Genomic DNA, 20,162 nt, shown 5'->3' with positions numbered 1-20,162 from the left:
ATTAAAATAGTTAAAGATAATAAAAATTATAGTCCGATGAGGAAATACAATATCCTTAGTAATGTTCCATTCTCCTCCCTAAAAATGCAATTTTGTGGTGTATATGACAAGACACCATTTCATTTGACCTGTGACATGACAAATATTTTATAAAAGAGGAAGAGTACATTGATGGCAGGTGTAGGCAAGCAAAATCATGCAGATTTGATGGTGGGCATTTGGGTTTATAGCAAGATGACTGTACCTTTTTCTTCTGCAAAAGTAGATCAGATATGTTCAGATAGTCACAAATAACCACATAGGAGGTATTTAGGAAATTGAGTTTCACTCAGCATCACTATAATGTCACAGTTGCAGTGAGCTGCTCAGTCTCAACAGAGGGAACAGTTATTTCAGGTTCAGATACAGCTAAACTTCTTTAACACAGTCACTGAAAATACCCGGTCACATGTTTAGTTTAAAATGATGCCTGTAAATAGAATGTGAGTGAATTGTACCTGAGGATATTATTTGGCCTACATTACACATACCAGACACAAAAATAATGTCTTATAGCCCCGTATTTGACACTGAGCCAAAATATTCTTTCTTTATGTCTCTGTTATGACATTCATTCCTGCTTGTAGGATTTAAAATTACAGACAAATTGCCTCTGAAAACAACAGGAACACATTAAATACTGTTGAAATTCATCCCTTTGAGGAAGCCCATTATGTTTTATGGCTTCCTTTGATACAAAAGAGAAACACCTCCACTAATCCTTCCTCCTGCCTCATCCTCGCTCAAAAACTGAGTGGTTTTGCCTTGCAGTATGTGGTCTTTATATAGCAAATTTTATACAGCAAAAAGTTAACACCATTAAAAAGTCTACTCTACTGAAAATCATTGATCTATTAAGTTAATTCATTACAGTATATCACATTTCAGGAAGGAATTCCATAGATTCAGATGAAATGGTAAAATGGTAATGGAGAAAGCTAGTTTTGACATTCTATTCCTTTCTGTGTATTTGCTTTCAGTCTTTCCAATTTGATTTAGGTAAAGAGTTTCTTGCATCTTCTTTGAATTATAAGGGAAAAGTCTTAGGTGATGTTATTAATTTTATTAAGATTTTAAAAATTGCCATTTGGTTAGTTTAATTTTAAAGTAATGGGGTCATTCTTAAAACAGTTCCACATCTTAACTTTTCTGCTGGTTATGTCATTAACTCAATTAGGTGTGATTTTGAGGCCACATGGGGTAATATTGTCAGTTTTCATTCTATACAGCATTGGACCCAAAAACTTATGCTTCCTCCAAAAAATTTTGTCTGAGCTAAAGCTACTTTAGAAAACATCCAGCTGACATGAAGGCATTACTTCTCTGTCTAAAAACTCCCCTATAGCAAGTATAAAAGAGAGTAGTGGGGCACTTCTCATGCTTCCTTTATGAGGGGCATTCATTTTAGTTAAATGACATTAAGTATGTATTGTAAGGATCTCACTATTCATAATCCTACTAAGTGATAAAAGCTCTCTTGTTTTCCTAATTGCAGAAGATGCAACCAGATTTAAACACCTCAGGAAATATGTTTACTTATATGAAGCAGAAACATCAAATGGAATCACAGGAACAGCAGATTCTCGAAGTGGTTCAAAGATCACCTGCAAGGTAAGGAAAAGAGAGTAAATACAACTCATTGGGCCTGTATACTGAGTAAAATCAGAGCTGACAACTGAGAAACATCCTTCAGTGTTTTTCCAAACAGGATTATTCTTTTGAAAGTACATGTTGAGAACCCTGAAGACTAACCCTCCCTATCCTAGACAGAAGGCACCTCATACCTTCATACCACTATGCTAGTGTTCTGTCTTGATCTGGCTATACTTTTAGGTGAGAGAGGAAGAAGACCTTATAGTTGAACTTTGCTTCACTACCAGGCTAAATGTGTATCAAACAATTCTAGAGGTTAAACTAAGACAGCTCACTGATGCCATGAAGACCACTTGGTCACCTGTTAGTGGTAATTTTCAGGCCAGGATCAGTGGATCTGGATGATCTAGAAACATGGTAATGAAAAAAATAGATAAACACATCCTGTTTGTGTTTTCAGGTTGAACTGGAGGTACCACAGCTGTGCCACTTCATCCTGAGGACAATGCATTGCTCCCTAAGGGAGACATTTGGTGTTGATGCTGACGGAAGATCCATGCTGAAAAAGTCAAAGAACTCTGAAGACTTTGCAAATGCCATGTCCAAGTAAGCAATATCAATTATCAGTACAATACATTGATATCAATACATCAATACCTGTAGCCTTAACACTGAACAGCTGGTAATGTTACAGCCCCGACTATGCTTTTCCAGGCTTGGAACATGCTGATGATAAAATCTCAGGTTTATACGCTATTTCCACAGCAATACTCTATTGTATTTAGGGCTAACTTGATACAGTTCTCAGTTGTGACTAGGGAAGTGTTTTTTGTTTTGTTTTGTTTTGTTTTGTTTTCTATCCAGAATTTTCACTTAGAATGTCTTTGTGATTTGTGTCATTTACATCATGAAACTGCTGGTTAGAATCCCAGTAGTTTACTGCAAGTGGAAGGTTCCTTCTTATAAGTAAATTCTCAAATGGCTGTCTGCAGCCATTTTGAGATCATTTTCCATGGCTGATATGGTACAAAGACTGTGCAACAGAAAGGCATTTGAGACTGAAGTCCAGTTTTCCTATCATGATCTTTAATGACCCATGGGACTTATCTTTTCCTTACTTATCTGCTTTCGTAGCTTACTGCTATTATTTCCTCCACCCAGCAAGTCCTCAGTGCTGTTTAGTGTGCTGTATTCGTGCCCCTTTATGCGTGTTTCAGTGCCTCACTATCCACTTCCTCTTGTTTCCCACGCCATAGATTTTAAAACAACTTGAGGAAGTGTTGAAATATGTTTTTCACAAAATAATCATGGTTTTATTTAAAAACCACAACTAGTAGAGAATCTTTTCCATCCTTTTGTAGCCTATTGCAGTAGTTAATGATTACCTCATTCTAAAAATTTGCTTATCTCCTCTGTGAATTTGTGCAATTCCAAATTCCAGCCATTGCTCCTGATATTTACTTGTCCTTAGATGACGTAGTCTGGTGATATCAGAATGTCCTTGGTTAGAATTTTGCTGGGAATTACCTACTTTAATAGTAAGTCTCTGTAATAGTAGTAACAATGAATAGTAAATAATCATAAACCAAAAATGATGTGATGCCATCATTTTATTGATAGCATGTTCTTCCCCATGTGATTTTGACATGTTTTCATACTAATGTTGGGGATTTTTTGGACAGACATGAGCTAAAATTCAGCATTCAGGATGGAACAAAAGTCAAGCTGTATCCAGAGAAGGATGAACCTCTGAATGTCCTGAATCTCAAGAGAGGGATCATCTCAGCTCTCCTCGTGCCAACAGAAACAGTGGAAAATGTAAAAACAATTTCTATGGTAAGTGTTTTGAAAAGCATTCACGTTATTTCCTTAACAAATGGAAGAAATCTCACCTAGTAGAATTACTCCTAAATATAATTTTCAGAAGACCTGGAAATTCAGATGAGAGAGGGTGCATTTCTGTTAGATAAGAAAATGTCTGACAGCATTAATTAAGGTACCAATTTCTTCCTTCTCTCCAGGATACTGTATATGGAAAGTGCGACACTGAGGTTGAATTCAAATCCAGGAAAGGAAATGTTGCAGAAGATATATCAATTAACAGGAACCTGAAAGCCTGTGACAACTTCAGCCCAATCAGAGATTATGTCAGTCCCATTGCTGTTGTGAAGGGACTAGTAAGTATACCACTATAAAATCTGTAATATAACATTCTTCACTGCATCACTTAAAATGATAAACACATACTAACTTTGTATTTATCTTATAAAAGCTTCAATAGGTTTGCTGTACCCTTGCATAAGAACAGACTGTGATTTTGCTGGCAGTCAATAGAGAAGAACAGATGCAGACAAAAATAATATAATTACCGTCTTCCATGTTCCATGAATTTTTAGAGGAGACCATCTCATAGTTTGTCTTCTATAGAGGAGCTGGTACTGTTGTAGTTGGTACTACACAATAACCTATCAGATCATGTACAAATTGTTTAGTGGGTCAAAATTTTCAACATTTCCATTTCATGTAAAACATACAGTCCACCAACACCCTGATATATTTGTGATGCACAGGACAGGGCTCTCTGCCCTAAAGTTAAAGTTTTGACATACTGTTCAGGCTATTAGGAATCCACAGTGATCAAATGCAATTGCTTCCATGAATATTTACAGACTTCTTCCTGATAACATGGCATCTGTGCCTTTGAGTTTTTCCTAAAAAGAAAGGAAAAGCACGGGACTTCATATTGTTCTGAAAAATACATTTATTGGTTTCTTCCACTTCTACAGCTTGTTGTAGAAATCTTTAAAACGCGTATAATACAAGTAAAATTACAAAGAACATCAGCTTTTATGAGGGGCCTGAACTACTTTAAAAATTACAAACTAGTTCATATGAATGAGTCCTTTATCGTAAGCAACAGGGGATTGATCATGAAGCAACTACTAAGCCAAACACCACAGTGAGGCCAGAGGAAAAAATTCAGTGGGATTTTTGCCTGTGAAGAGACTTAAGAATAAAGATTACTACTAGCACAGTTTCATTATTCTGTGAGAATGATTACAGTAATGCACCATCATTTTCAATATACTGTAACTGTTAACATTACAGGAGTGTGGCAGCCTGTAAAACTATGTTTGTTCCTATATTATTCAGTAAAATGACTGCCATATTGTTTATTTTACAGAACATCCCATTATCTACTCTTTTGAGTAGTACCCAATTCTGTCATTACAATATTGATGCAAAGAAAAGGCATATAAGAGATGTTGTCTGCAGTGAAAAACACCTGTTTCTGCCTTCCTCATACAAGTAGGTTGCTCACTACTAAATATAACAATTCTAAAATTAATGTTTATTTAGAATTATGATGTATTAAATTCTGCCATGACTTCTTCCCCAAATATGCATTTTGTTCTCATGGAGGCAAAAAGCATAGCAAGATCCCTCAAAGGTATTTAGACTCAACTAAAGCTCTGAATATTTATTTTTTTGCTAGAAATCATTATGGCATGATGACAGAGGTCAACCAGACACTGAAGCTTGAAGATACTCCAAAGATCAATAACAGAAATTTTGATGGAGGTACAACTGCGATTCTCAATAAATGTCAAATACGGGAACTTTTTTTTGTAACTGTTAATTCATTAAAAATGTACTTGAGGGCACCAAAAAAAATAAAACAAATTTTAATGAATCTTTATTGACTTAGACATAAACAAGATTTGGGGAGAAGTGGGGGAAAATTGAAAAATTAAAAATCACTGAAATTCTAAATGATCTTTGTCTTTATTTTAATTTTGAAATTAATCTTTATAGTTAAAGAGTTATAAATAGTATGGAAAATAATTTAATCTTTTCAGAAATGAGCTCAATGATACTTTCTTAGTTAACCATAATTCCTTTTGCAACTTTTAACTTCAGCTACCAAATCTAAACAGTTCATTATGTCTCTAATTAGGTTCTGAAAAACCCTTCTTTAAAATGTAATTGTTATTCCTAGTCAGAGCATATTTCTCCTAAGATATGTTCATTAAAAGTTAGAAAAGCAAACTTTGCTAATACAAAAAGTGTCAAGGAAATGTTTTCATGAAATTTTAAGAATTTTTATGCAAATAAATATCATGATTCTACTTTGGAGAGAATTGTATTTAAACTCCATTCCATTATTTTTACAAACTGTTCAGCTGTTAAATTCCATCAATTGTGGTATAAAACCATCTTCAGTGTTGATATTAATTTTACTGTGTATAGCAAAAGGTAAAAATGAACACAGGTTCCGTGATAAAGATATAAAGAATGCCATTTTTTCATTGATAGATGAACTGGAAGAGAAAGGACTTGCCCTGGAAGTTGCAGATGCCAAATTTTCCCGTCAGGGTGATGCTGTTTTGAAAATTCTTCAGGAACTGCAGAAACTTGCAGCCTCCCAGCAAAACCAGCAGAGAGCAAGACTCTTTTACAAATTTGTTTCTGGACTTAGAAATTTGCACAACACCACTCTTGGCTCTCTTGTACCAAAGATGATGGAAACTTCAAGGTATGTTCCAACAGTTCATTATATAAATACAACAAGTATCAACTACATAGCAAAATAATTCCAAAGTTGATTTGCTTCACACTCCTTCAAATTGTAGTTTAATGGAGGTAAAGATTGTCTTTCATAAAGATAAGTATCATACTAATTATGTAGAGAGAGAAATGAGAGTAAGTAAGAACTTTGAATTTAATATTTTTCCATCAGAAATTCTTGGATGGTAATGACAACGTGAACATTAAATATATGAAAACAATATAAGAATTTAAATAGGTCTGAAAGTTCTAGGTTTCTGTGAAGTACTAATATTGCTTGATCATTTTATGCTCAATTCTTCAAATCTTACTGGAAAAGCTGAACTATAAATTAGAGTTGAAGCACATTACAGAGTTTTTCTCCCAACCGCCATCCCAAGCATGTACACCTGATGCAGTCCAGTGAATATGTTATTACAGCCAAATATCTTTTATCTATTTTTTCTCAAGGACAATGTAATACCAATTTCCAAGTACTGAGTTTTGAAAGTGAAATATTTTGAGACATGAGGGCACAAATCTTTGGTCTATCCTCCACTCCCCACCCAGACTATTCCTGTCCTGGCTGGACTTACACATACTTCATGTCTTCAGTCTGTAGAGGGACTAAAGCCTCAGCCTAGTTCAATGTATTTTAATACGTAAATGTATGGGAAAGTATGAGGTTGTGGAGGGAAAAAAAAAAAAAAAGATATGTCTGTGTAATGATAGTATTGTTAATACTTTATTCTTGTTCATATCTAGTCATTATATTGTAGTTTGTAAAACTAAGAAACTTGTTTCTGATAAGCAATTGCATGACTTGCTTCCAGTCACACATTAGCATACATGATTTATATTAACACACCTTAATAAACTTGTCAAATGTTTCTTTCAGACATGAAGCATGCAGGGATAACAGCAAACAAAGAATTAATTAACCAAGGCCATCCCTTTTCTTTTCAGTTCCTTCACAGTTCAGGCCCTGATTCAGTGTGGGACTCCAGAGTGCTATAGCGCCATTCTTCAAATACTGAGAACTGGAAATGTGAATCCACTTGTGGTAGACTTGGTTACATACACACTGGCATTATTGCCTTCTCCAACTCCAGAAAGAATACAGGAAATTCTTAACATGGCCCAGTATCAGCCAAGTAGAGCTTCCTTTTATGGCTTGAGTCATTCTGTTACTAAGTAAGTAATGGTAGCATGTGATTTTACAAAATAACCTCAAGAAAACATTACCATGCTTAGAGTAAACCTTAAGAGTAGTCCTCTTTGAGTTTGTTTATTTATTTATTTATTTATTTGTTTATTTATTTATTTATTTTTATTTTTATTTTATTTTATTTTATTTTATTTTATTTTATTTTATTTTTTTGTTAGTCTCGGGAATTTGTTCTACTGGAATAAAAGTAAATAGGCATTTCCTATTTTCTCCTTTTGTTTCTAATATCTTTATTGCTTTAGGTTCTATAATGAGAAGATGATTGTGACAGAGGAAATAATGAATGTTGCAGACTTCATGATATCACTGCTTGGCACTGATTGTTCTGGGGATGCTGAACTCACATACCTCACACTTCGGGTATTTTTATTTTTTCCTTATTGTAGCATGTATATTATTTTACTTCTGTTGGTGGAGAAAAAAAGTTCATCATCTTTCTATGTTTTTATCCCTGACAGGCTATTGGAAACATGGGTGCAGTAATGGAGAAAGCTAAACCCAACCTGAAATCTTCTCTTAAGACATGTATTAGAAATGAAGCTGCATCACTTTCAGTTCAGAAAGCAGCCATCCAGGCATTCAGGAAAATGACTATTACTGAAGAGGTAAACTGGGTCACAAGAACCAGCATAAACTGCTTTCAGTTCACCCTGACTGTTCACATAAATAATTGAATAAACTAGGACATTCCTATTAATTTATATTTTAGCTATCTCCCTTTTAGCTGTCTGCAGCTTTTTTGGAACTCCTTTATAGTTTAGTTTTTGTTCGTGTATCTGAGAAGTTCTGCAGACTTCAGAGTTAGTGGGTGTTGCTCCTTTGAGATGAAGCTGCTTTATAGAGACAGTTTCAATTCAAATGGCAAGTTTGGATCTGTTCCTGTCGGAGTCGTTTAAATGGAGTTCTTATTTGAAGCTAGGTTTAACTAAGGAATTAATCCAGATTTAAATAGATTTAACTAAGAAAAATCATGTTTCTATTCTATACTGTCACTTTGTTGTCATTGTAATTAGCAGTACTAGTGAGATTTATGTTTATATCACAGTGATATGAAAGCACCTCCCACAGAACAGGTGACATTATACAGTGAACTTCAGCTTAGTATAGTGAAAAGCGGTTTTAACATCAACAAGTTCCTGCTCTAAAAGATGAGATCTTGTTTCCAGACAAGATTTAAGGAGTCTGGGACCTGAAGGCACCTGGAGCTTACATCCTCAGATTTAGTATCATTTAAAGCGTTTGTCTTTTATTATTGTTATTAATTATTTTCAAACTACGTTTTCATTTTTTCCTGCAGCAGAGTATCTTGATGACATTATTTTCTAAACTGAATGTTTTCCCAAATTTTTTCCCAAAATTGAAGTGTTTTTTTCCACAGACCAGAACACTTCAGATTCCCAACAACAAAAAATCATTACTCTAAACAAAACAAAACAAAACAAAATAACCTGCCAGATACAGGATAAGAAAATCTGTTTGAATCAAAACAGTAATTTCTATTTAAAAAAATCCACAAAAAGAAGCTTTATCAGAATAATACCAATGAAACACATTTGGTCAGTTTTAGAAACAAGGTATTCTGTATTTACACAGTCCTGAAAAAAATGTATTCTAGAAATTCTATCACCCTATATATTCCCAAAGCAGTTTGACGCTATTGTCTACTAGCCAGACACTGATGTCTACTACATCAGTGCAAAATATATCCTTCTCTGTTTACATAGGACCGGTCAGCACTTTTGAAAGTGTTCCAAGGGGATGCACCTGCAGACAAACGTCTAGCAGCCTATCTCATACTGATGAAAAATCCTTCCCCAAGTGATCTTACAAAGATTTTGAGAGTCCTCACAAAGGAGAAGAATGAGCAAGTGAAAAGCTTTGTAGCCTCACACATTGCCAACATCCTTGACTCTGAAGAAGTAGGCATTGAAGAGTAAGTAAAATTTTGTTATATACTGCTCTTCTAAGAAGAACAAAGTTTTTCCATAATTGCAGTGGTTGCATCCTGGCCACCAGGATGATATTAGAAATGCAGTTTTTGCATTTTTGTTTGTTTGTTTGGTTTGGTTTTATTTGTTTGAAGAAGAACATCAGCTGGGTAAATCTATGGTTTTGTTAGAGCATTGCCAACTTGTACTCTTGCCCTTAGTCTTATTTTTATTAGTAGTATGTGCAGAGAGCTAGCCATTTACCTTAGCTGTATGAATGTCTACAAGGGACACAAGAAATCTCATACCTAAATGCATTTCTGGAATTCATACTAATCATATTTGCATTGCTATCCTCTTTCCTAGTCTTAAAAGCCGGCTTGAAGAAGCTCTGAAAGGAAATGAGGTTCCAACAGCCAAAGATTTCAGAAAATTCTCAAAAAATTATCAGGTTTCCAAAAGAGTTTCAGTACCTGGAGTTGATCCCATCTCTGCCAAAGTAGAAGGAAATGTGATATTTGATCCAAATAGCTATGTTCCTAAAGAGACTATGCTAAAAACCACCCTGGATATATATGGATTTGGCCCAAGCGATATCTTTGAGGTACAACAATTATCAAAAGCTTTTGCTAGTATTCAGCTGTTTTCTTTCTCACTTCTGTTTGCTTATAACAACTTTCAGTGAATAATGTATTGTTTTTACAAGCTTTGGGAGAAATCTAAAGATCACTATACTTACAAGGAGACTTTCATTTGATCTCAATGGGCTTTAGAGCAAGCCATCCATTATGCGATGTCACTTGCCACTGACTGGATGGACGACCCTGTTGGAGTTATTGAAGGCCTCAGCTAGGGTAAAATGAACCCATCTGTAACAAATTGACTTCATGCTAATGAGTCATTACTGGCACACTGAAGTACTCACAGTAGATTCTAAGTGAGGTACAGCCTATGTGTAGGTTTTATGTTGGACCTCGACAAAGAAAGAAAGTGAATCATAAGACCTAGTATTCTCTTCTGTGACATATCTTCCCTTAAGAATCAGACTTGTAGGACACACTTTAAATGCATTTTTTTGTTCCCTAGGAAGTCTGTTTGTTGTAAAGCTCCAAAGAAGTGGGGAAGCTCTCTCAGTTATGGCATTGTTCTGTTCATTTCAGCTTGGCTTGGATGGTAAAGGTTTTGAACCAACACTGGAAGCTTTGTTTGGAGAGAAAGGATTTTTCCCAGACACTGCAAGCAAGGCCCTGTACTGGGTTGACGGCAGAGTGCCAGAGCAGGTTTCCAGAGCTCTCTTTGACTACTTTGGTTACTCCCAGGATGGCAAGCAGGATCAGGTACAGCTTGAAAACATTATCTGTGCAGTACAGCATTCCTATATTTACTCAGTAATTACAGCATTTACATGCTTAGTGTATATGAGCTTTCTTCTTTTCTGGTACGCTAGAATGGAAATCTTTAATGCTAATTAGCAATGCTCTTTCTTAATTGCATGTGGGAGGGCCTTTGTCTGGAAGCAGACAAAATGGCAAGATCTGCATGTGCAGATTACCTGACATTAACTGAGTAATTGTTCTAAATGCGTGATCTTACAGATTTCTCACAAATCTATTTTACTACTTTCTGACTGAATTTTCAGGAGGTCATGAAAGGAATAATGCTCAACCTTGAAAAACTGTTAAAAGAATTAAGCAACAAGGAAGCTCCTGAAGGAAGAGCATATCTGAGAATCCTGGGAGAAGAACTTGGGTACTTGAAACTCAATGATTTCAAATTGCTGGGAAGCATGCTTTTAAAGAGCATTAAAACTCTCCAGAGTATTCCTGAAATGGTATGTTTCTGGTGTACTAATATGTGTTATTCATGTTTTTTTTTGTTGTTGTTGTTTTGTTTTGGTTTACAATTTTTTTAAAGCTTAGATTGTGTTGATATATATTCATTCTATATAAAGAATGGACGTTTGATGCCAGTGCTGGTCACATAAAAATAAAATTATTTAAAATTAAATACCAAAATGTAGTCTGAAGGACTCTGCGGAACCTATAAGGACCCCTTAATAACCAAGTGGAGTCCTGGAAGATGGGTGAATGGAAGGACAGAAAAAAAGGAGGGTTCAGATCTTATTGTATGATTGAGATATCTACTGGAACAATGCCCAAAATCTCAGTGCTTGCCAGTATGTTATATTACTATATTTTTTTATTATGAAAAATGTACATTAATATTAAGCAATAGTCTATCATCTTAAAAAGAAAAGGAGAAGTAGTACAGTTTAGGAATATTTAGTAAAATGTTACTTTCAATTAAGCCAAAAAGTGTTTTGCCATTGATTTTGGAGAAGTCAGAATGTTACATGTCATCTAAACCAACTCACTTTCATATGTGTATGTCAAGAGAGGAGATAAAATCTAGAATCCAGCATAGATCTGTTAATTTTCTTGTTTGATTCACAGATTGCACAGGCCATCTCAAAAGGTGTTGACAGAGACTTATTTGTCCACTACATGTTCATGGACAACGAGTTTGAGCTCCCAACTGGAGCAGGCTTGCAACTGAAGTTTGCCTTGTCCGGAATAGCGACACCTGGTGCCAAAGTAGCTGTGAAGCTTCATCAAAAAAGTGTAAGTCTCAACAGCTCTCTTTGTTCTGTCTTCTCCTATTAATCTACAATCTATTTAGGGATTAGACTGTAACACCAAAAGAATGTTAAAGACTACAAAATATTCTTAAAGTAAAAAACAAAAACTAAAACAAAACTAACTTATTAGAAGTCACCAGTTAATATGTGGATATTTACATTGAAGTGAGAATACATATGATAAATTAAATATGAGATATAACGAAATGTATGAATTAAATGTATTTTAATCACCCTTTTACAGTAATCCTTTTAAACTCTGTGTAGTTCTCTTTGTATGCTTTCAAAATGAGAGTAGAGCAAAAGCTACAGCATGTGAATTAGTTGTTCAGACCAGTTAATAAGAATTTTTGTTGTAACCAAATCAAAGTGAAAAATTTGCTTTCCAATTAAATATTGAAAAAATGAGCTAAAGGAAACATTTTTTATACAAAATTAAACATATTTCAGTATTTTAAAAGTTAAAGAGGATGCAACAAAATTAATTCTCCAGTTAAAGTGAAAAAAAAATGAAATATTTATATTCTTTTTCCTGAACTAAAACTATTTTACTCTGTTTTAGTCAATATTTTATATAAAGTCCTCAATAGTTGCAGTTCACATAAACTTTTTTTTTAACATATCTAAGTAAACATTTAAAAAAATGCCCTCAAAGTTATTATTGGCTGCTTTTTAGTATCTTGTGGAGCATTTTTAAAGAATTTTGCATTCTGTCCCTTCTTTCTGTAATAGCTAAACAAAAGCTTGAAAATTAGCTATCTTCTGTTTAGAGAATTTCTAATCTTGGATCCATTTTTTTTTTTCATTTTCCAAATACCTTACTCATTGCATTTGAAAATTGCTATATTTTTTTTCTACAATGGTAAACAGGCTCTTGTTTTCAGAGCCATTATTTAAAAATACATGCAAGTAGCTTAACATGCTTTCCTTCTGCAGCATGAGTACTTATACAGTAAAGTAGATAAGGTTTCTTGGTGATATCTTTCTGTATTTGCTACATGACTGTTACCACTTCTGTGCTCCTTCAGCTGATGTGACTTGGGAATCAATTATTTTGAATAGCAAAATCAATTATACAAAACCTACCTCTAGTTTATCAGTAATGAGGATATTATGTTTGTTTTCTAAAAGGCATAGGAAGTGTATTGTAAAAATAAATACATCTTTTTGGTTTTATTAAATAGATGCAAGCAGAACTCATTGCTAAACCTTCGGTAGCAGTTGAGTTTGTAACACACCTGGGAATAAACATGCCTGAATTTGCTAGAAGTGGTGTGGAGATGAATTCCAATATATTCCATGAGTCTGGAATTGAAGCACATGTTAGTGTGAAAGCTGGACAGCTGAAATTCAGCATTCCTGCTCCAAAGACCCCAACAAAACTCCTCAGTATCAGGTAATGGGAACTCAATGAGAACTTTCAAAGCTGTGTTTTTGCCTTCCCTTTTCTTTTTTTATTTTTTTCTTCTCTCACATTAAATTATTGCAGTAGAATGCCTGTTAACTACCAAATGTTATTTCATTAAGCCCCTTTCTCAGTAAGTTATTTTTATTCAGAAAGTAACTTTGTAACCTCACTAATCAGATATAATATGTATAATTTCTGAACACCTGTCCTGGGAATAAATGGCACACTTTCCTTTTCCTGTTCTAGCAACACATTACATTTGGTGTCTCCAACCAAAACTGAAGAGATTCCACCTCTGATTGAGAACAGAGAGTTCTGGACTTCATGCAAGCCTCTCATTGCTGGTCTAAATTTCTGCACCAAATTATTGTACTCCAATGCCAGTGCCACAGATGCAGCTCCATATTATCCCTTGACTGGAGAAACCAGGTAAAAAAACTTCGACTATGTCTATTTTGTGTTAAATAATCTCCCTTCTCAGGGCTTAGTATCTACAGTACACTCTCATATAAATCTTAGCTTTAAAAATCATCAAATCACAGACATGAGCTGCTCAGAAAGAGAGCTATTGAGAATTGTATGTTTTCTCCTGTTTGTGGTCATGGCAAAATTAGTTATTTACAAGACATCTGTTTACTCCTTCTTTAGATATGAAGTTGAAATAGTGTCCACGGGAGAAGTGAAGGAATACTCTGCAAGTGCAAACTATGACCTACAGAGAGAGGGAAATGGACTGATAGACACTTTGAAGTTTGCGCTCCAAGCAGAAGGTAAGAGTCTGAAAAATCAGTATGGTTTAGCTCAGTTTTGAGCTATATGTCATTGAACTGGAAAAAGACTTTTGGGAATAAATCGCAATAGAGGTATTTACAGTATAACATATAACATTGTTTTCACTCCCAAATAGGCCAACACTTTCACTTTCATTTCATTTCATTTCGTTTCATTTCGTTTCATTTCGTTTCATTTTGTTTCATGTTTTCAATCCCAATGAAAGATCTTCATGATGAGAGGCAGATTTTGCATCCCAAAAAGTGCTTTCATGTATTTTAAATGAAAATGTGATGTTGGTGAATGAAAGAAAGGAAAAGGAGAAATTAACGGGTTCTATATAAGTAAGAAAAAAATACCTGAAAATTTCTGATGAAATATGAAAGTAATGCTTACAAATTAAGAAAAACTGCATAAAAAGCAAGTTTTTAAAGGGAAACAGCAACCTTAAGTAACAAAGTTGTGACAGGATTAGTCCACGATGGATTTAGAAAATGAGGAGAAAAAGATGACCTAGTTTCTAACTGAGATTCATCGAAGGTTGCCTTACATCCTCAGGATGATATAATTTCCAGTTAATTGGTTCTTGATTCCTTTTTAGAATAATCCACAAGACTCCATAGTTGTGAATAACCAGAGTACATATTTTCCAGGTGTAAAACAGCATGAAGCCACACTGACCTTCAAGTACAATAGAGACAGGAAGATTTTGACCAGTGATGTCCAGATTCCAGAGGTTGATATTGACTTTGGTACAAACTTCAGAATTAGTGATGAATCCACTTCAGGGAAGAAAGCGTATACCTTTGTCTTGGACTTTAATAACAAGAAGATTTCTGAAGTTACTCTTACTGGCCAAATAAGGTAACTCAGAAAACCACTTAGAGTTTTTCAGATACCTTTGGATAACATAGCTGAAGTTTATATTGAAGGTTGAAAATTCTGGAAAACAATCTCTCATTTTTGGAGAAATTGCACATTCATGTATAGAGACATATAAACTCATTCTTCAAACCCGCTTGAAAAACCCTTGAAATGTTATTTTATTTGTTACGCATCACATGTACATAAAATAACTATACCCAATACACCAACTGATCCTTCTTGCCACATGTATAATTTCTGTTGGAAGATTCTTGAGGTAGTTCTGCCATGTTTGCAAACATGATTACAAGAATGACATTGTACTAGTGTTATTGCAGGTGTGATAGTCGAAGGGTATAAACAAGGCAAGGTTTGTTCAGAGAGGTATTATCGTTTAGTAGATATATTCAGCTCTTTTTTTTTTAAAAAAAAAAAAAAAAGAAAAAAAAGAAGAAAAGTTATTACATCTCCCCATGAAGGAATCTAACAGCACTCAATAAGCAACAAAACCAAAAATAACTGAGAGCTTCCTGTAAAAATTCCCACGCTTCATGATGAGAATATTTCCGGGAACATCTACAGGGGACCTAACAAAAATGTTCAGCCTGCCAGGGTTTCTAAAATTGTCTGCCTCACAAGCCCATGGTGAAATGAGCTGATCACATTCTTTAATAAACCTCAATCTTCCATGGAATTCTGTGATCCTGATGGTGCCCCAGGGAGTCTTTGTCTTTGCTGTTCATGCAGAATTGCCTCTGATATCAGTAGGAGCTTTGGACAGATGTCAGGGACCTCAATTCCCTTTCATTTGCACTAACATAATATTAGAAGTTTGCTCAAGTCAACAAAGTTACAGAGATAAAATAAATGTGAGTAAAGGAAAATGAAGCCCAGTGGCATAATATATTTTGTCAAGTGTTTTACTTCTACTTGATTCATGGTCATACTCAGTATCCTTAATAGAGAACTCGGCTTGAGTTCAGAATTTGGTTCAGGTAGAGCATTAACAGACAGGTAGATATTTTCATCCATTTCAGTATTACGGATTTATATGAAATATAATACGGAATTGTTCTTGTGTACATCCAAACAGCTGCATTATAACAATTTAATTTAAATTTCACAAAGTAACTGACAGGAGCTGAAAACATTAATTGACTCATAAATAAGTTTACAAGTCTTATTCATTCTATTTCTTTGTAACATCTATTATGCTTTTACTTTAGATTTAGATACTGAAATTTCTCCTGAAACAGTAAAAACGTAGAATGAAATGTTTTATATTTATATTTACATTTTGCTTTCACAGATATGCTGGAATGGAAGAAGCAATGTTAGGAGGCACCATTTCTATTCCTCGCCTGCAAACTGAACTTAGATCTGAAGCATTGGTTAATTATTCACCCAGCAAAGGATATCTTCAGATGAGCTCATCTGCAACAACTCATGGAAACACAATTTCAGAAAGAGTTCTTTTCAGTTATGGTAGGAGCAAAAACATAAGCCATGTGTACAACCTATACTTTTAAACATATACCTTAGTTTACACTATATCCCTAAATAGAACAAAAATATACTAATTTTACTCTTTTGTTTTAAAATCGTCATTTTCAGATTCTGAAAAAGTTGAGCTAGAGTGGAATTCAGGTGCCAGTGCTGCTGTGAAAAGAATGTCTTCTGTCTTCCCAGTGGACTTTTCAGACTACCCAAAGACTTTAGAGAAATATGCCAATGAACTGCTGGATCAGAAGGTTGCTCATACGGATATGACAATGCGACATATTGTATCACAATTTATTGTGGTATGTTTCAACCTACAGTAGATATTAATTACAACATGACTGCATAGTTCTAATTAATTTTTGCCTCCCCCAAGGAAGACAAAATGGGTACTACCTGTAAAAGCACTCATCAGATTGAGTAAGATTTATATTTTCAACTTTGATCAAGCCAACCACTTTATCAGATGCCTAGTGCTATACTAATAGTTATGCTGGCTTTCAGATAACTTACATAACTTCAAAGGGTTTGAAAGTCCTAAAACTTTGTTTTACTTTGGAAAACCTTTCTCCTCATTGCAGGCAACAAACACCTGGCTGCAAAAGGCATCAAAAGATGTCCCCTATGCCCAGACTCTACATGCCAAACTAAGTGGACTGCAGGAACTGAGCATTCAGAAAATTAACCTGCCTGTTATCACCATTCCTGAAGAACTTTTCCTGAAAAGGTAGGTAGAGAAATAAGGATAATTACACAGAAAACTGAAAACAGATATTTATTCCTATGTTTGTGTGTTTTGTTTTGTTTTATTTTATTTTATTTTATTTTATAAAGCATTGTGGAATTGTTGTAAACATCATAACGTTAGAATAATAACAAAGAATTTTAGGAGAAGAGAGACTAAATTATACAGATTTGAATCTACACTAATCACTCCTATAGCATATGAATGAATACATCCTGAAGTCCTGTGTTGTATAGTAATGAGAACTGAGCAAAAATACAGTGTTCAACAACCTTTACTCTGGAGTCACAGAACTAATGCAGACAGATTTCACACAGATTTGTGTTCTGCATCCCTACAGACACCTTGTCTTTGGCCATAACCCTAACATCTATACTTTTGCCTGTGCAGTCCTACTGGACAGTTCTTCCTACTCCCCTAAACACTCTGGTTGACCTTCACTGGTATAGTAGATGTATAAATACCCTGACTCCATCTGTCACTTGCTCAGAGGCAGCACATGCCATGGTTGTACACATATGGGCTGGATACTTGCACTAGTTTTAGACCATTTCCTCCACCTAATCTGGATTTCTCAGAGTTTGTATGAATGTAATTACTCTTGAGGCTTTTACCCTTCTGTCAAATTTGATAGAAATCATCCAATATATTAAAAAATTTCTGAAAGGTAAGGCCTGACCAACAAAAAGAGAGACCAGCAGCAAATAAATAGTATATTCCTTCTGTCTCTAGGAAATTAAACAATAAATCAGCCTAAGTGGATCCAGTCATTAAAATGTTCATGTGCCTGCCAGAATTTGATCTCATTGCAGTTTCTAGCATATATTGTTCTTGCCAAATAGTGTTCATACTATATTGCTTCTCATGCATAAGGATTCAAGGAGCAGTGGTGCTTGGTAATATCTTCAGTGGTACACCCACAGCTACTACTCTGATAAATCATGTTTGTATAGTTTGCTAATGAGTCAAGGAAATATTGATCCATAAAATTAATGCAAAGAACTAAATAAGCTAGTGTAAGATTGGGTTATATAAACAGATGGGGAGATGCGTTACATTTTATCTTGTAGTGTTGTTTTTCCATATATTGTCTTTCACAGTAGTAATATAAAATGTTACATGTCTATTTCTTTCATTGCATTCCTAAGCTAAGTATAAGCAAGGAAAATGTTTTGTTTTTTTTTCTTCTACATTCTTACCAATAGTGGACATTAGAATAACAGGAATTTCTACTTCTCTGTGATGTTGCTTTTTTAACCATTTCATGTAAGGAACAAATTTTTAAAATGTTTGCTTAATTTTCATCTTAGGAAATAGCTCTAAGTGTAAAAAAGAACATTTGGTATTATAAAAGACCAGTTAGACAAACAAGAAAAGCATCTTTGCCAGCTTATTGTTCATGAACAAATTAAGGCAAAGTTTCCTCCTGTTTTGCCTTTTCATAACTACACATTTTCCCCACAAACTTTTCAGCTAACAATCCATTTTTCCAGTCCTAAATCCTGGTGGAATTATTACATTTTTATATATTTTTGTTCAGAATAAAATAAATAAATAAAAATCCTGAATATTTGGATTAAACTTTTGAAATGCTTGTGATCAGAGAGAAAAATTCTTGCTAATTTAGGTTCTTACAACATCTAATGCTAGTGAGACTTTTCATACATATCTTTAAGAATATGTCCCCAAAAAAAAAAAAAAGAAAAAAAAAGAATATAATCACTTTTTTTTTTTCTGGTACTCAGCATGACACCTTGCTGAAGTGCAGCACAACTTTTAGAGGAATTATCTTTTCCTGTATACCAGCAATTTTCTTTCAAATTCCTTCATTTTCATGACAATACATCTTTTCAAGAATGTGCATAAGGCAGATTTAGATTTGGATTCTTAGATTATAAAATCAAATGCGAGATTCATAACAATTGCATGTTTGGCCCCTTGAAAGACACTCTCTACCTGTGAGCTAAGGTTAGTTGAGCTCTGAACAAAGACTCAGGAATGTTTGAATTCTAATCCAAGGCCTTATGGAAATAACGTGTTTCTGGTCTACAGGTTTCACAGCCTGGTCTAGTGGAAGCTGTCTCTGCCTATGGCAGGGGGGTTGGAATTAGATGATCTTTAAAGGCCCTTCCAACTCAAACCATTCTATAATTCTATGCCTATTTGATCTCTCAGTCTTCATGATTATAAAATAAGGGGAAAAAACATTGACCAAAATCAGATATCAAAAATGCTTTCAGGAGATTCTGATATATGAGTGCTTCTAAAATGTTGAGATGATCATTACATTTCTCTCTAAAAGTCAAGTTGGGACATTGATATAACCATGTAAGCCCAGTATCCTGGGAATAGTAGGAATCATTTCTGTGTATATGTCGTGGACTTGCACAGCTTTTAACAGAATCACTTTTATTTTCTAGTGAAGGCCGGATCAAATACATCTTCAATAAGAACAGTTTTCTAATTAACATTCCGTTACCATTTGGTGGAAGATCATCCTATGACATAAGGGTGCCACAAACTGTTAAAACACCTCCTCTGGTAATGGAGTCAATAGGAATAAATGTACCATCTCAGGAATACAGAATCCCAGCATTTACTGTTCCAGAATCCTATCCTCTTCTTGTGCCTCTCCTGGGTACTTTAGAGGTCTCTACTAATGTGTACAGCAACTATTACAACTGGACAGGAGCATACACTTTGGCTAATAGCAGCACAGAGAAAGCATCCAGCATAAGAACTACTTACACCACAAATGCTGATTCAGTTTTTGAGCTACTTTCCTACAATGTGAAAGGTAAGAGTGTATGCTAATACCGTAAGGCTGGCAAAACTATTTTAATGACTTTCTTTTATATGTATCAGGTACAGCCCATTTATTTTTACATTGCTTATTTAAA

General features: G+C 34.6%; 1 protein-coding gene across 2 annotated transcripts in view; it reads left to right on the top strand.

Annotated features, from left to right (window-relative positions):
* Positions 1-20,162, top strand: part of APOB (apolipoprotein B) — a 37,756-nt gene that overhangs the window by 3,043 nt on the left and 14,551 nt on the right. For both annotated transcript variants that reach the window (XM_068678710.1, XM_068678711.1), the window contains exons 3-25: positions 1,535-1,650; positions 2,093-2,238; positions 3,315-3,468; positions 3,654-3,809; positions 4,817-4,941; positions 5,129-5,214; positions 5,950-6,169; positions 7,147-7,374; positions 7,651-7,768; positions 7,867-8,013; positions 9,133-9,341; positions 9,703-9,940; positions 10,497-10,673; positions 10,976-11,167; positions 11,790-11,957; positions 13,159-13,370; positions 13,629-13,811; positions 14,031-14,152; positions 14,807-15,017; positions 16,327-16,502; positions 16,632-16,819; positions 17,099-17,244; positions 19,683-20,059. In XM_068678710.1, the coding sequence (XP_068534811.1) occupies positions 1,535-1,650; positions 2,093-2,238; positions 3,315-3,468; positions 3,654-3,809; positions 4,817-4,941; positions 5,129-5,214; positions 5,950-6,169; positions 7,147-7,374; positions 7,651-7,768; positions 7,867-8,013; positions 9,133-9,341; positions 9,703-9,940; positions 10,497-10,673; positions 10,976-11,167; positions 11,790-11,957; positions 13,159-13,370; positions 13,629-13,811; positions 14,031-14,152; positions 14,807-15,017; positions 16,327-16,502; positions 16,632-16,819; positions 17,099-17,244; positions 19,683-20,059 (4,095 nt within the window). The remainder of the gene's footprint in view (positions 1-1,534; positions 1,651-2,092; positions 2,239-3,314; positions 3,469-3,653; positions 3,810-4,816; positions 4,942-5,128; positions 5,215-5,949; positions 6,170-7,146; positions 7,375-7,650; positions 7,769-7,866; positions 8,014-9,132; positions 9,342-9,702; positions 9,941-10,496; positions 10,674-10,975; positions 11,168-11,789; positions 11,958-13,158; positions 13,371-13,628; positions 13,812-14,030; positions 14,153-14,806; positions 15,018-16,326; positions 16,503-16,631; positions 16,820-17,098; positions 17,245-19,682; positions 20,060-20,162) is intronic.

The sequence above is a fragment of the Anas acuta genome, chromosome 3 (assembly GCF_963932015.1).
Source record: "Anas acuta chromosome 3, bAnaAcu1.1, whole genome shotgun sequence".
NCBI lineage: Eukaryota > Metazoa > Chordata > Aves > Anseriformes > Anatidae > Anas > Anas acuta.
Note: the sequence above shows the minus strand (reverse complement) of the source record. Positions and strands in the feature narration are given on the sequence as shown.